Source organism: Triticum urartu, chromosome 6 (assembly GCF_003073215.2).
Source record: "Triticum urartu cultivar G1812 chromosome 6, Tu2.1, whole genome shotgun sequence".
Lineage (NCBI taxonomy): Eukaryota > Viridiplantae > Streptophyta > Magnoliopsida > Poales > Poaceae > Triticum > Triticum urartu.
This window is the reverse complement of record NC_053027.1, coordinates 405,807,520-405,824,485: the sequence shown is the minus strand read 5'-3', so window position 1 is coordinate 405,824,485 and position 16,966 is coordinate 405,807,520. Positions and strand designations below refer to the sequence as shown.

Here is a 16,966-nt window from a genome sequence, read left to right as displayed (position 1 = left end):
CATTTGATTCTTTTTAATCAACAGTTATTTAAAATGGAGTCAGCCAAGGTTAAGCACACACGATGTTTGTCATAAGGGAAACAAACCTAGCACAGCGAACTATATATAGTTGGAACCTGTCCTTGTAGCAGGCAGCAGGGGCTTCTTGGTCTGAACACGCAGTTTGTCACAAGGAGCAACTTACATTCGCACTGCACTATTTCTAGCCACGACAGGCAAATAATGCCCTTGGCTCACTGACAGACATACCATTAGCCACACTATGCCATACTTCTCACAAAACAAACACGTCCATAAAATTCCACTGCCTTCAAGCACTATCGTCGGTCTGACCACGCTTCGGCATATACTTGGATAAGACGGCCACAAGTAACACCCCATATAATGGCAACCATGCCTTATACCAAAGATAAAGGTACCGATTATAGCAGTACAACAGATATCCACGGCCGAAAATTAGGCCGGATCAGATGGAAAGCCTCAAAATAATACAGGGAGAACAAGCCGAACCATCAAGCGGTTAAGTGTTGCTTTCCGTAGAATCGCTGAATTTGGTCTAGTTGAAGTCAGGCTTCTCAGGGTAAGTGCAGCCAGATTGCTGGATGATAACGTTTGCTGCGTAGCAACCGGCCTTTACGCAGTCCTCGATGCTCTTCCCTTGAACCAACTGAGAGAGGAAGCCGCCAACAAACGCATCACCTAATAAGAAACGGGGTGTAACAAGTCAGGGGCAGCAGCAAAATCGTAACTGACACCCGGTATCCAAATTACAAATCAGACTGCTGTTTCTGCAGCAATTTTAATGAATATGTTCACCAAGCATGCATCTGTCTCAGATTGTCATGAATGCTGAATTCTCAATATCAGGTAATTGTGCAGCTAGATACTGCTACAGATGAATATCCGGGAGGAGACTCTTCTTAGAATTGCGACTCAAAATATAGTGGCATTTCTTGCACAACTGAAACAGCTCAATTATACATTTGATCAATTAGTGCCATCAACAACTGGTGCAGATGTTCCTTTTTTATATTATCATGAGAATTTAGTTAATTAGCTTACGTCAACATTGTTTTGATAAATACATAACATCATTTTAGTAAAATGTACTAAATCAGCGACATGGATCGGAGGGACTATTAGATTTACATGAGCTTTTTCAATATTTCCGGATATATAATACACATGAAAACTAGAACCCATCAATAATATGTAATGAAAGCAACTTTTTAAGCAGTGTCCTTATAACAGTGGCTAGTTCTGAAGCAACAGAAAGATTAAATCAACTCATTATACAAAAGAAAAAGCATACCAGCGCCATTGGTGTCAACAAGCTTCTCCTTGGGCAATAGGATCACAGGGAATGTTTTTACCTATTCAAAAACATAATAATATTTAGGTTTCGCATATTATCTTCACATAGATTGACTCAACTAAATTCTACATGAAGTTTTAAGTGCCCGTTCTGTGATGAATCAAAATTTTGATGTGACATTTGAATAAGCAAACAACTGTGACAAAAACAGATTGCTTTGCAAATATGCCCACAACGGCAGATTTATTGTCAAAGGAAAGAATTAGCTATCCTTAAAATATGCAATTTTCCTATTTTTGTCCCACAGCCTATAATTGGACAAAATCCAACAGAAATATATAGGTTATTTACTTTCAAACAAGCAGTTGCATACCAGCAGGTTGCTATAACTAAATATGTATGAATAAAGGATGAGCCTATAATGCAACTGACATGCATCAAACTGAAAAAAAATATATACCTTCCCATCCTCAGCCACAACTACTGGATCAGCACCCTGAGTAATCACAGCAATCCTCTTTTGTTTTCCAGAAGCCAGAGGCAGTTGTGAGATCTTCAAAGCGATCTCCTCGACATTCTCAGTCTACAAAATTACATGTAATTTTTCAGCAGCGCAATAAGCAAATAAAATCATTTTACAAGGATTGAGTGATTACCTCCCACCCTCGGACTTTAGAGAAGATCCTTGCCTCGGTTTCATTTCCAAAGATGTAGTCAGAATACCTGAAGTGGTCACAAAACATGTCTTAACCAAATGACCCAAAATCTCTATAAACTACCAAACTTTAACAGGCTGAAAGATTAGGATGTGGCAAACATGGGAACATCTCTTGACATTGCTTATGCATTTTGAGTTAAGCTCATGTACAGTATCTCAAATAATGTCCAAAACATTTAGCATCACAGAGGAGCAGGTAAACTTACTGAAGAACCTTCTCTTGGGCATCACGGAAAAACTCACAGATAAAGGGAGCGGAGAGGTTCATCAAGAAAACCTGGAAACAAAATGGTCGATTACAAACACTGGCGACCGCCACTTCACAGGGAACTTTTCTGTTCTGAACCTTACCTTGTTATTTGCAGCAGCATGCTCAGCAACAAGCTGAATAGATTCAGGGGACACCGTAAGGAAAAAGCCAGCAATGTAGATGTATTTCGCTTTCTCAACTGTCAACAGCAAATGTCACGGTTGTCAGGAATGAAGTCATCCACGAAATTACGATAATATAGCGAAGTAGAAGATGATGTACAACTCAACTACAGTTTCCACACAAAAAAGACACCTCAATTAATCGTTCAGGAAACAAAATATTAATGCTGTGTTTGGATGTATGTATATTCGGCCCAGAATTGTGAATTGGTATTCGCAAGCCTCTAATACAGCCCTGTGGATGGTCATGGTATTGAGTGATGGAAACTTGGCTCAATTTCAAGCGGCACTCCCACACAGTTGCACACTCTTTCTCTCATTACAGAGATGTCGACCTCCGTATTGCACTGAAATTGCTCGTACTGTAAAACTTATAGTTCCGTTCGCCCTCCATAAGAAACAATAAGGGGCTCGACCACGGCGGCCAGGAGCTCGACAATGGACGACACTCCTGCATCGGGAGAAGAGAGCCAGAGGGCAGAAGCTTGACCACGCTGATCAGACAGACGCAGAGATGAGGGCCAGGGGACGGAGGCCAGGTTGTGTACGCGGGAATGAGGGGTATGGAGATGACTTAGTCAGAAATTTGCAATTCAATACTCTGGGCATCCAAACAGAAATTAGAACTGGTTGCACTCTAGATTTCAGCTATCCAGTATAAGTACATCCAAACAGTTTAATCACAGTCCATTTCTTTAGAAAATTGCACTGTGATTACAAGCTGTCCAAGCTGATGTCAGCATCAATTGAGCAATGAGGAACATAATCCAAGCTAAGAGAGTTCACAAGAGCTGAAAACAAATACTATACCTAGTGCCCAGTTCTCTGGCTTCTTTAGATGCTCAGATTTGTAGCAGTTCGCAGCAGATAAGTTTGCAATCAATGACCTGACCAGATAAAAAGAATATATATTTCAGATATTGTTAGAGAAGATGCTCAGGATCTAAATGTTGTAAAAGTATGGGACAGAATAATCACATTTAAGTAATTAAGAAATAAACAATGTGAAGACTTGTGTGTTTATGCCTTGCAAAAGCTATATGGCATTTTGTTTAAAAACTACGTGCTTCGCTGAAATTAAATAACTTTGTCCACTGTTCTAATCATATACACGTCCCTCCCAAGTCGAGACAAGATTGAAACTTAACTTCATTGAATTACAAAATGACATGCACCACAGGATAGTTCAATAGATGGCACACATGTTTGACAGTGTTAAACATTTTCCCTAATTAAAGCGAGATGCACATACAACTATTACCATTTATAGAGAACCTGGATGGATGTATTACATCATCATTCAGAATATGAATAATGTTGTGGTCTTAATTAAGTGAGTTAGTAATACAACTATACGTTACAAATATGAATAATGAATCATCAAACAAAAATGATTTCAAATACAACAGTGTAAAGCCACAAAATAGAAGGAAACACAATACTAGCTGGTAAGAGGTATTGTCGTAGGTGGCATACCTTTCGCCACCAACAACACAGACAGCACATGTGCCTGTAGGAGCAGCCTCATCCTCATAGTAATGAGCCTAGACGAATACATGACAAGACCAAGTCAACATTAGTCCGTTAACCAATAGAACAGAAACATTTATATGATAAAATGGAAAAAAGCTCAAGAACTAACAGTAACTCCTGCAGCTTTAGCGGCGCTCTTCATCTCCTCACCATACTTGTCCTTTCCAATGCAACCCATGTAACTTGTTGCACCAGGAGTTTGAAGCATCCACTGCACAATACATGATACAAAGTAAACAAACAGATCTAGCAAAATCTTTTGGCTGGTCATGGTTTTACTTGTCTTTCGAGCTTACTTGGGCAACCCTGATAGAGTTCTGCGTGGCTCCTGGAACATCATGGAACATCAAAGAGAAGATATAGCCAATCAGAAAAATCAACAACATGAAAAGAAATAGCACATTATACATGTTAAAAAAAACATTACCTCCAGCAATATATTCAACATTGTCCTTGCTGGACAACTCATCGTACCTGCCAAAAATCACAGTATGAGGTAAGAAATTCTATCATTGTACAAAACAACGGCACTGGGATACGTATGGTTGGTAACGACATAGATGCTTACATGGGCAAGTGCTTGTCCTCGGCAAGAATGGCATTGTTCGGCTTCACATCATACCTAAAACAGAGGAGGGAGCATGTCAGCAGTCATGATTACAACACAAGTTGCATAATACTCAAGCAACAGTATAGCATCAAAGCCAAGCATGAAGCACTACGTCAAACAACTGATCAGCATTCCAGCGTCAATTTGAACCAACTTACACAGCATATCAAATTCGGAGATCTATGCCAACAAATTCGGCAAAAAAACAGGAACACTAGCGAAACCTGTCGCGCATGAAATTGGTGAAAAGAGAAATCGCGGGTGATTCACGAGATAACTAACTGATCCATTGCATAATGTTGCATAACTTTGGATAAGTGACATGATATATCTTTCGACTGTCAAAAATAAAATTATTCGTTCGACTCTTGGTCCCGTGCTGCGCCCGTACGAACTCGCGAAGCACTTTTTGTCGTCTCGGATCTGACGAGGAGAGGCGACGAATCCGTCGAAGCTAAGAAGAGTAGACCGTACAGATCCAAAAACTAACGCGAACGGAGACAAAAAGAAAAATTCAAAACCACAGATCGGAACGCAGAAAGCGGGCGGGAGAGATCGGCGCGTACTTAGCGAGGAAGGCCTCGTCGACGACGGCGGAGATGTCGAGAAGGGGGTTGCCCATCCCCAGGAGCACACCCTCGAGGTTGCTCGCCGCCATTTTCTTGCTGCTCTCGACGACGGCTGCGCAAGGAGGCGACAGCGAGATCTGAGGTCTGTTGGCAAATGGCGAGAGGTTCGTTCGAGTGGTGTGGTGGTGGTGGGATGATGGGTGCGGCGGGGGTTTTAGTCGGCCTCGACCAAACCTCGCGGGGCCCGCCTGTCACCCTCCGTGGCTCTGCGTGGTTGGTGAGCGTTGCATTTGCAGGTGGAGGGGCAGCGGAAGAAGATCTATCCTACCCACCACGTGGTACTGCTACCAACTCTTTTCTTGGGTGCTCGCTGACGTGCGGGACCGAGGTTGACACGCCGCAGCGTTTGATTGGTGCACAGTAGCGATCTGCGCTGTGAGTGGAGAGCGGAGAGATTGCTCTTGGTGGGGCAATCGATGCGTGGGTCCTTTTCGCCCACCAACCGTGTAGAAATCGGTCGGTGCTCGGGAGTGGTGCGGGGATGGTCCCGCTTAAATAAAGAGCAAAACCCCAACCCGGTTGATGGTCTGTGCTGCCCAGCCCAGCACAGCAACTTCAGGTTTGTGAATGTGAATGGTGTTGAGAGTAGAATTAATAGTAGTAATAATGAAAACTGTGTGTACTATATTAGATGAGATCTGCTATTTTCTACAAAGGAAAGAGACACCACTAGGAAAGGTGTCTGTTCAGGGAGGCGTCTGTTCAGCGGGAACCGACGCGGTATATGCAACTGCATGCGGTTAGTAAAAGCAGGGATTATCCCTTAATTAACATTTGTTACTAATTGATCTTAACACTTTCCCTAATCAATGCTTGATTATGTGAGCAGACTTCATCTTGATAAAGATTCTCCTTGAAAATCCCGTAGGAAAAATGTAAGGAGATAGGTGTTTAATATGTTGCTAAATTCCTGCAAACCCAATGAGAAAAATAAGGAGAAGATGATGCAACATACTACAATAGTTGTTGTCTCATTTAACTCAATATGTGAGAACCATATAGTTTGGGGAACAATAAACATGACGCATATACTTTCCTAAAACTCCAGTGAGGGAAACAGAAAGTATGACATGTGATCTCATGTTGATATCACCTCATTAAAAACCTTTATGAGAACCTGTAAAGTAAATTTATGAAGGGAAAAAGAGTATAATATGATACTTTGAACATGAACAATTCATGAAGATACCCCCCCCCCCTCCCCCTGATTCTTACAAATTTTGAAGCCATCACATACCAATTCCATTAACATGTTCTGAAATGTATAAGTTGGCAGAGACTTGGTGAACAAATCAATCACATAATTTGACTTGCAAGATATGCAATATAGTGATATTGCTTATTGCGTAACCTGTTTGGATCCGGCAACACAAGCAACATCATCTTTGAGATGACGGTGGATGTAGCCACAAGGTCTGATTAGAAGACTCTTATAAGATGGCTATCTCACCTAGCGGGAACACAAACTTTGTCTACGATTTGACATAGTAGGGATCTGATCAATGTATCCAATGATATTGGTGTACAGGTTTCTCCGGAACTGAAAGATTAGGACAAAATGTTTGATGCCTTGAAGATATCAAAATATATTGTTGAGCCCCAACAATTATGTGTGGTGGATCCAATGAAGGAAATATGCCCTAGAGACAATAATAAAGTTGTTATTTTATATTTTCTTATATCATGATAAATGTTTATTATTAATGCTAGAATTGTATTGACCGGAAACTTAATACATGTGTAGATACATAAACAAAACACCGTGTCCCTAGTAAGCCTCTACTAGACTAGCTCGTTCATCAAAGATTGTTAAGTTTCCTAACCATAGACATGTGTTGTCATTTGATGAACAGGATCACATCATTAGGAGAATGATGTGATGGACAAGACTCATCCGTTAGCATAATATTGATCGTTCAGTTTTATTGTATTGCTTTCTTCATGTCAAATACATATTCCTTCGACTATGAGATTATGCAACTCTCAGATACCGGAGGAATACCTTGTGTGCTATCAAACGTCACAACATAACTGGTGATTATAAAGATGCTCTACAGGTATCTCCGAAGGTGTTTGTTGGGTTGGCATAGATCGAGATTACGATTTGTCACTCCGAGTATCGGAGAGGTATCTCTGGGCCCTTTCGGCAATACACACCATAAGAAGCCTTGCAAGCAAAGTGACTAATGAGTTAGTTGCGTGATGATGTATTACGGAACGAGTAAAGTGACTTGTCGGTAACGAGATTGAACTAGGTATGAAGATACCGACGATCGAATCTCGGGCAATTAACATACCGATGGACAAAGGGAATTACGCATGTTGTCATAACGGTTCGACCGATAAAGATCTTTGTAGAATATGTAGGAGCCAATATGAGCATCCAGGTTCCGCTATTGGTTATTGACCAGAGAGGTGTCTCAGTCATGTCTACATAGTTCTCGAACCTGTAGGGTCCGCACGCTTAACGTTGGATGACAATTTAGTATTATATGAGTTATGTGATTTGGTGACCGAATGTTGTTCGGAGTCCCGGATGAGATCACGGACATGATGAGGAGTCTCGAAATGGTCTAGAGGTAAAGATTGATATATAGGACGATGGTATTCGGACACCGGAAGTGTTTCGGGGGTACCGGGTACATTTGAGTCACCGGAAAGGAGTTTCGGGCAACCCCGGCAAATATATGGGCTTAATGGGCCAAGTGAGGAAACACACCAACCCACAAGGGGCAGGTGCGCCCCCTATAGGGCCAGCCATATGGGGATGAAAGGAAAGGAGAGTAGGAAAAGGAAAGTGTGAAGTAGGACTCCTACTTCCTTCCCCTCCCCTCTCCTTCCTCTCCCCTTTGTCCAAACATGGCAGGGGGCGGCCAGGGCAGGAGCCCTAGGGCCGGCCGGCCACCTATGTGGTGCGCCAGGCTGCCTCCCCTCCCCCTCCCACCTATATATATGTGGGGGGGCCTAGCACAACACAACAACATTTGTTAGCCGTGTGCGGTGCCCCCCTCCACAGATTACACCCTCGATCATATTTTCATGGTGCATAGGCGAAGCCCTGCGCGGATCACTTCACCATCACCGTCACCATGCCGTCATGCTGACGGAACAAATCTACTTCCTTGACACTTTGCTGGATCAAGAGTTCGAGGGACGTCATCAATCTGAACGTGTGCAGAACTCGGAGGTGCCATACATTCGGTACTTGATCGGTCGGAACGAGAAGAAGTTTGAATACATCAACCGCGCCGATAAACGCTTCCGCTTTCGGTCTACGAGGGTGATACGTCTCCAACGTATCTATAATTTTTTATTGTTCCAGGCTATTATATTATCTATTTTGGATATTTTATATGCATTAATATGCTATTTTATATGATTTTTGGGACTAACCTATTAACCTAGAGCCCAGTGCCACTTTATGTTTTTCCTTGTTTTAGAGTTCCACAGAAAAGGAATACCAAATGGAATAAAACTTCTACGATGATTTTTCTTGGACTAGAAGACACCCAGGAGACTTGGAGTGCAAGTCAGAAGAGCCAGGAGGTGGCCACAAGGGTGGAGGGCGCGCCCAGGGGGTGGGGTGCGCCCCCCAACCTTGTGGGGCCCTCGGTGACCTCCTGACCTATATATTCCTCCTATATATACTCATATACCGCAGGAACTTCCAGGGGAGCCACGAAACCACTTTTCCACTGCCGCAACCTTCTGTACCCGTGAGATCTCATCTAGGGGACTTTTCCGACATCCTGCCGGAGGGGGATTCGATCATGGAGGGCTTCTACATCAACACCATTGCCTCTCCGATGAAGCGTGAGTAGTTTACCACAGACCTACATGTCCATAGCTAGTAGCTAGATGGCTTCTTCTTCTCTCTTTGATTCTCAATACAAAGTTCTCCTCGATGTTCTTGGAGATCTATTCGATGTAATACTCTTTTGCGGTGAGTTTGCCGAGATCCGATGAATTGTGGATTTATGATCAACTTATCTATGAATATTATTTGAATCTTCTCTGAATTCTTATATGCATGATTTGATTGTTGGAAATATGCCCTAGAGGCAATAATAAATTAGTTATTATTATATTTCCTTGTTCATGATAATCGTTTATTATCCATGCTATAATTGTATTGATAGGAAACTCAGATACATGTGTGGATACATAGACAACACCATGTCCCTAGTAAGCCTCTAGTTGACTAGCTCGTTGATCAATAGATGGTTACGGTTTCCTAACCATGGACATTGGATGTCGTTGATAACGGGATCACATCATTAGGAGAATGGTGTGATGGACAAGACCCAATCCTAAGCATAGCACTAGATCGTGTAGTTCGTATGCTAAAGCTTTTCTAATGTCAAGTATCATTTCCTTAGACCATGAGATTGTGCAACTCCCGGATACCGTAGGAGTACTTTGGGTGTATCAAACGTCACAACGTAACTGGGTGACTATAAAGGTGCATTACAGGTATCTCCGAAAGTGTCTGTTGGGTTGGCACGAATCGAGACTGGGATTTGTCACTCCGTGTAAGCGGAGAGGTATCTCTGGGCCCACTCGGTAGGACATCATCATATGCGCAATGTGACCAAAGAGTTGATCACGGGATGATGTGTTACGGAACGAGTAAAGAGACTTGCCGGTAACGAGATTGAACAAGGTATAGGGATACCGACGATCGAATCTCGGGCAAGTACAATACCGCTAGACAAAGGGAATTGTATACGGGATTGATTAAGTCCTTGACATCGTGGTTCATCCGATGAGATCATCGTGGAACATGTGGGAGCCAACATGGGTATCTAGATCCCGCTGTTGGTTATTGACCGGAGAACGTCTCGGTCATGTCTGCATGTCTCCCGAACCCGTAGGGTCTACACACTTAAGGTTCGATGACGCTAGGGTTATAAAGGAAGCTTGTATGTGGTTACCGAATGTTGTTCGGAGTCCCGGATGAGATCCCGGACGTCACGAGGAGTTCCGGAATGGTCCGGAGGTAAAGATTTATATATAGGAAGTCCTATTTCGGCCATCGGGACAAGTTTCGGGGTCATCGGTATTGTACCGGGACCACCGGAAGGGTCCCGGGGGCCCACCGGGTGGGGCCACCTATCCCGGAGGGTCCCATGGGCTGAAGTGGGAAGGGATCCAGCCCAAAGTGGGCTGGGGCGCCACTTCCCTTATGGCCCATGCGCCTAGGGTGAAGGGGGAACCCTAAGGAAGAGTCCCAAGGAGGGAAGGCACCTCCTAGGTGCCTTGGGGGGGAGGGAAACCTCCCCTGGCCGCCGCCCCCTAGGAGATTGGATCTCCTAGGGCTGGTGCACCCTCCCTTGGGATCCCTATATATAGTGGGGGTAGGAGGGCCTCTAAGACACAACTGATGCCTTTGGTGCATCCCTCCCTCTCTCCCAAGTTCTTCTCCTCTCCCGTGGTGCTTGGCGAAGCCCTGCAGGATTGCCACGCTCCTCCATCACCATCACGCCGTTGTGCTGCTGCTGTATGGAGTCTTCCTCAACCTCTCCCTCTCTCCTTGCTGGATCAAGGCGTGGGAGACGTCACCGGGCTGTACGTGTGTTGAACGCGGAGGTGCCGTCCGTTCGGCACTAGGATCATCGGTGATCTGAATCACGACGAGTACGACTCCATCAACCCCGTTCACTTGAACGCTTCCGCTTAGCGATCTACAAGGGTATGTAGATGCACTCTCCTTCCCCTCGTTGCTGGTCTCTCCATACATGGATCTTGGTGACACGTAGGAAAAATTTTGAATTTCTGCTACGTTCCCCAACATTGATATCTTTGCAAGTCTCTTCGAACTATCGATTTGGTTTGGCCAGCTAGATTGGTTTTTTCTTGCAATGGGAGAAGTGCTTAGCTTTGGGTTCAATCTTGCGGTGCTCGATCCTAGTGACAGAAGGGGAAACGACATGTATTGTATTGTTGCCATCGAGGATAAAAAGATGGGGTTTTCATCATATTGCTTGAGTTAATTCCTCTACATCATGTCATCTTGCTTAAAGCGTTACTCTGTTCTTATGAACTTAATACTCTAGATGCATGCTGGATAGTGATCGATGTGTGGAGTAATTGTAGTAGATGCAGAATTGTTTCGATCTACTTGACACGGACGTGATGCCTATATTCATGATCATTACCTTAGATATCGTCATAACTTTGTGCTTTTCTATCAATTGCTCGGCAATAATTTGTTCACCCACCGTAAAAATTCCTTTATTGAGAGAAGACTTTGGTGAAACGTATGCCCCCGGGGTCTATTTTCCATCATATAAGTTTGCGGTCTACACTTTTAGTTTCCTATTTACTTTCTTTGCAATCTTTTACTTTCCATTCCATAAACCCAAAAATACCAAAAATATTACTTTGCCATTTATCCATCTCTATCAGATCTCATGTGCAAATAAACATGAAGGGATTAACAACCCTTTTATCGCATTGGGTGCAAGTTGGTGTTTGTTTGCGCAGGTATTCGGTGGCTTGCGCGTTGTCTCCTACTGGATTAATACATTGGTTCTCAAAACTGAGGGAAATACTTACTCTACTTTGCTGCATCACCCTTTCCTCTTCAAGGGAAAAACCAACGCAAGCTCAAGAGGTAGCAGGAAGGATTTCTGGCGCCGTTGCCGGGGAGATCTATGCCAAGCCAAGACATACCAAGTACCCATCATAAACTCTCATTCCTCGCATTACATTATTCGCCATTCGCCTCTCATTTTCCTCTCCCACACTTCTAAAACGATTTTCGAAAAGATTCGCCTTTTTCTTCGCCCTCTTCCGTTCGTCTCTTTCGCTTGCTTTTTGTGTGCTCGTGTGTTTAAACACCCGACTGGCTCTCATGGCTAGTCCTCCCATTATCGTGAGCACTCCTGATAATGAAGTTCTCAATTTCAAACAAAGGGAAGAAGAAAATTTGAAAGATGCTTGGTATAGAATTTGCAACGCTCAAAATAGTTCTACTCGAAAGCAATCTACTTCCGTTCTTCTTCGCAATTTTTACGTAGGAATTACTCCTTGGAATAGATATGTTCTAGATACCATTACTGGGGGAAATTTCTTGGGGAGCCATACTATCGATTCCTACAATGCCATGATAGATTTGCTAGTCCCACCACCTCTTTTGGTTAATGGAACTGTTTTAACCTTGGAACATGTAATGCAAAGATTGGATATTATTGAAAAAAAAATTGCTACCGTAGAGTTGATTGAAAATTTGGATAAAAAGATTCATAATCAGATTACTCAATATGGATCTAAGGTATGAGTTACCTTAAAGAATCTTAGGGAAAAGGAACCAATAGTTAATGAAAGGATAGGTCAAGATTCTACTAGAATTGGCAAGCTAGAAGATATTATTACCAACTTGGGTTTCGCTTTTTCCTTCGTTAAAACTACTCAAAACCTTCCTCCTACTAAGATTTCCAGGTTTACTTATGTTCCTAAGAATAAGGGTGAATCTTCAAGTAAAGACAATGAAGATCTCAAATCAATTAGTATTCACCCCAATTTTCTTGATATTATTAAGGAACCTATTGCCACGATTGAATCCCTTGATTTCTTGCCTAGGAGTTTGATCATTTATAGAACTAAAGATTCTCCTAAAATTCATAAGTGTGTGACTAAAGATTTGCATACCAAAGATGATAACACCTAGATCTATTCGTGTTTTATGTCTGGCTAAGGGCGTTAAACAATAGCGCTTGTTGGGACGCAACCAATTTTAATTTTATTTTTTGCTTTTTAGGTTCTATTTTGCAATAAATATTTCAAATAGCCTCTGGTTAGATGTGGTTTTGTGTTTTAATTAGTGTTTGTGCCAAATAAGACCTTTGGGATAGCTTACGGTGATAGTTGATTTGATCGTGCTGAAAAACAGAAACTTTTGCACCCAGGAGATTAGTTTTAATTTTTTTTACAGAAGTGCGATAAAATATTGATTCTTTTTGAATAGGATTAAGAAACACATGTTCTAGGACTTCCTAATTTATTAGGATTTTTGGAGTTATATAAGTATTCGAAATATCCAGATTGCTACAAACTATTCTGTTTTTGACAGATTCTGTTTTTCGCATGTTGTTTGCTTATTTTGATGCATCTATGGCTAGTATCGGGGGGTATAAACCATGGAAAAGTTGTAATACAGTATATATTACACCAATATAAATAAAGAATGGGTTCACAATAGTACCAAAAGTGGTGATTTATTTTCTTATACTAACGGAGCTTACGAGATTTTTTGTTGAAGTTTTGTGTTGTGAAGTTTTCAAGTTTTGGGTAAGGATTTAATGGACTATGCAACAAGGAGTGGCAAGAGCCTAAGCTTGGGGATGCCCAAGGCACACCAAGGCAATATTCAAGGAGGCCAAAGAGCCTAAACTTGGGGATGCCCCCGGAAGGCATCCCCTCTTTCGTCTTCGTCTATCGGTAACTTTACTTGAGGCTATATTTTTATTCACCACATGATATGTGTTTCGCTTGGAGCGTCTTGTATGATTTGAGTCTTTGCTTTTTAGTTTGCCACAGTCATCCTTGTTGTACACACCTTTTGGGAGAGAGACACATGAATCGTGATTTATTAGAATGCTCTATGTGCTTCACTTATATCTTTTTAGATCACGGTGGTGGTTTTATTTTATAGAAATTGATGAACTCTCGTATTTCACTTATATTATTTTGACAGTCTCTAAACAACATGATAATTTGCTTTGGTTATGAAATTAGTCCTAATATGATAGGCATCCAAAAGGGATATAATAAAAACTTTCATACAAAGTGCATTGAACACTATGAGAAGTTTGATTCCTTATGATTGTTTTGAGATATGAAGATTGTGATATTAGAGTCATGCTAGTAAGTAGTTGTGAATTTGAGAAATACTTGTGTTGAGGTTTGTGAGTCTCGTAGCATGCACGTATGGTGAACCGTTATGTAATGAAGTCGGAGCATGATTTATTTATTGATTGACTTCCTTATGAGTGGCGGTCGAGGACGAGCGATGGTGTTTTCCTACCAATCTATCCTACTAGGAGCATGCGCGTAGTACTTTGTTTCGATGGCTAATAGATTTTTGCAATAAGTATGTGAGTTCTTTATGACTAATGTTGAGTCCATGGATTATACGCACTCTCACATTTCCTCCATTGCTAGCCTCTCTAGTACCACGCAACTTTCGCCGGTACCATAAACCCACCACATATCCTTCCTCAAAACAGCCACCATACCTACCTATTATGGCATTTCCATAGCCATTTCGAGATATATTGCCATGCAACTTTCCACCGTTCCATTTATTGTGACACACTCCATCATTGTCATATTGCTTTGCATGACCATGTAGTTAACATCGTATTTGTGGCAAAGCCACCATTCGTAATTCTTTCATACATGTCACTCTTGATTCATTGCACATCCTGGTACACCGCCGGAGGCATTCATATAGAGTCATATTTTGTTCTAAGTGTCGAGTTGTAATTTTTGAGTTGTAAGTAAATAAAAGTGTGATGATCTTCATTATTAGAGCATTGTCCCATGTGAGGAAAGGATGATGGAGACTATGATTCCCCCACAAGTCGGGATGAGACTCCGGTCGAAAAAAATAAGAAAAAAATAAAAGAGGCCAAAAAATAAGAGAAGGCCCAACAAACAAATGAGAGAAAATAGAGAAGGGACAATGTTACTATCGTTTTACCACACTTGTGCTTCATAGTAGCACCATGATCTTCATGATAGAGAGTCTCCTATGATATCACTTTCATATACTAGTGGGAATTTCATTATAGAACTTGGCTTGTATATTCCAATGATGGGCTTCCTCAAAATGCCCTAGGTCTTTGTGAGCAAGTGAGTTGGATGCACACCTACTTAGTTTTCTTTTTGAGCTTTCATAAACTTATAGCTCTAGTGCATCCGTTGCATGACAATCCCTACTCACTCACATTGATATCTATGGATGGGCATCTCCATAGCCCGTTGATATGCCTAGTTGATGTGAGACTATCTCCTTCTTTTTGTCTTCTTCACGACCACCGTCTATTCCACCTATAGTGATATATCCATGGCTCACGCTCATGTATTGCGTGAAAGTTGAAAAAGTTTAAGAATGTCAAAAGTATGAAACAATTGGTTGTGCATGATTTGAATATTTTGTGTGATGAAGATGGAGCATAGCTAGACTATATGATTTTGTAGGGATAAGATTTCTTTGGCCATGTTATTTTAAGAAGAGATAATTATTTTGTTAGTATGCTTAAAGTATTATTATTTTTATGTCAATATTAAACCTTTGTCTTGAATCTTACGGATCTGAACGTTCATGCCACAACAAAGAGAATTACATGGATAAATATGTTAGGTAGCATTTCACATCAAAAATTCAGTTTTTTTCATTTACCTACTCGAGGACGAGCAGGAATTAAGCTTGGGGATGCTTGATACGTCTCCAACATATCTATAATTTTTGATTGTTCCATGCTATTATATTATCTGTTTTGGATGTTTTATATGCATCAATATGCTATTTTATATGTTTTGGGACTGACCTATTAACCTAGAGCCCAGTGCCAGTTTCTATTTTTTCCTTGTTTGAGAGTTCCGTAGAAAAGGAATACCAAACGGAGTCCAAACGGAATGAAACTTTTGCGATGATTTTTCTTGGACCAGAAGACACCCAGGAGACTTGGAGTGCAAGTCAGAAGATCCACGAGGCGGCCACAATGGTGGAGGGCGTGCCCAGGGGGGTGGGGCACGCCCCCCAACCTTGTGGGCCCCTCGGTGGCCTCCTGACCTAGATCTTCCTCCTATATATACTCATATACCCCAAAAACTTCCAAGGGAGCCACGAAACCACTTCTCCACTGTCGCAAACTTCTGTACCTGTGAGATCCCATCTAGGGCCTTTTCCGGCATCCTGCCGGGGGGGGGGGGTCGATCATGGAGGGCTACGGGTCCATAGCTAGTAGCTAGATGGCTTCTTCTCTCTATCTCTTTGATTCTCAACACCATTGCCTCTCCGATGAAGCGTGAGTAGTTTACCACAGACCTACGGGTCCATAGCTAGTAGCTAGATGGCTTCTTCTCTCTCTCTTTGATTCTCAAAACAAAGTGCTCCTTGATGTTCTTGGAGATCTATTCGATGTAATACTCTTTTGTGGTGTGTTTGTCGAGATCCGATGAATTGTGGATTTATGATCAGCTTATCTATGAATATTTTTTGAATCTTCTCTGAATTCTTATATGCATGATTTGATATCTTTGCAAGTCTCTTCGAACTATCGATTTGGTTTGGCCAACTAGATTGGTTTTTTTCTTGCAATGGGAGAAGTGCTTAGCTTTGGGCTCAATCTTGCGGTGCTTGATCCTAGTGTCAGAAGGGGAAACAACATATATTGTATTGTTGCCATCGAGGATAAAAAGATGGGGTTTTCATCATATTGCTTAAGTCAATTCCTATACATCATGTCATCTTGCTTAAAGCATTACCCTGTTCTTATGAACTTAATACTCTAGATGCATGTTGGATAGCAGTCGATGTGTGGAGTAATAGTAGTAGATGCAGAATCGTTTCGGTCTACTTGACACGGACATGATGCCTATATTCATGATCATTACCTTAGGTATCGTCATAACTTTGCTCTTTTCTATCAATTGCTCGGCAGTAATTTGTTCACCCACCGTAACAATTCCTTCCTTGAGAGAAGACTCTAGTGAAACCT

At 41.9% G+C, this 16,966-nt stretch overlaps 1 protein-coding gene across 1 annotated transcript; it reads right to left on the bottom strand.

Annotated features, from left to right (window-relative positions):
- Positions 1 to 382: 382 nt before the first annotated feature.
- LOC125513801 (adenosine kinase 2-like) lies at positions 383 to 5,466 on the bottom strand. The gene is made up of 13 exons (XM_048679008.1): positions 5,175 to 5,466; positions 4,567 to 4,620; positions 4,426 to 4,472; positions 4,295 to 4,326; positions 4,108 to 4,209; positions 3,942 to 4,009; positions 3,276 to 3,352; positions 2,385 to 2,482; positions 2,240 to 2,310; positions 1,972 to 2,038; positions 1,776 to 1,898; positions 1,313 to 1,373; positions 383 to 699 (listed from the first exon to the last, which is right to left on the bottom strand). Exons 1-13 carry the CDS (start codon positions 5,264 to 5,266, stop codon positions 557 to 559), a joined length of 1,035 nt encoding a protein of 344 aa, XP_048534965.1. The 5' UTR covers positions 5,267 to 5,466; the 3' UTR covers positions 383 to 556.
- Between the last annotated feature and the right edge of the window lie 11,500 nt (positions 5,467 to 16,966).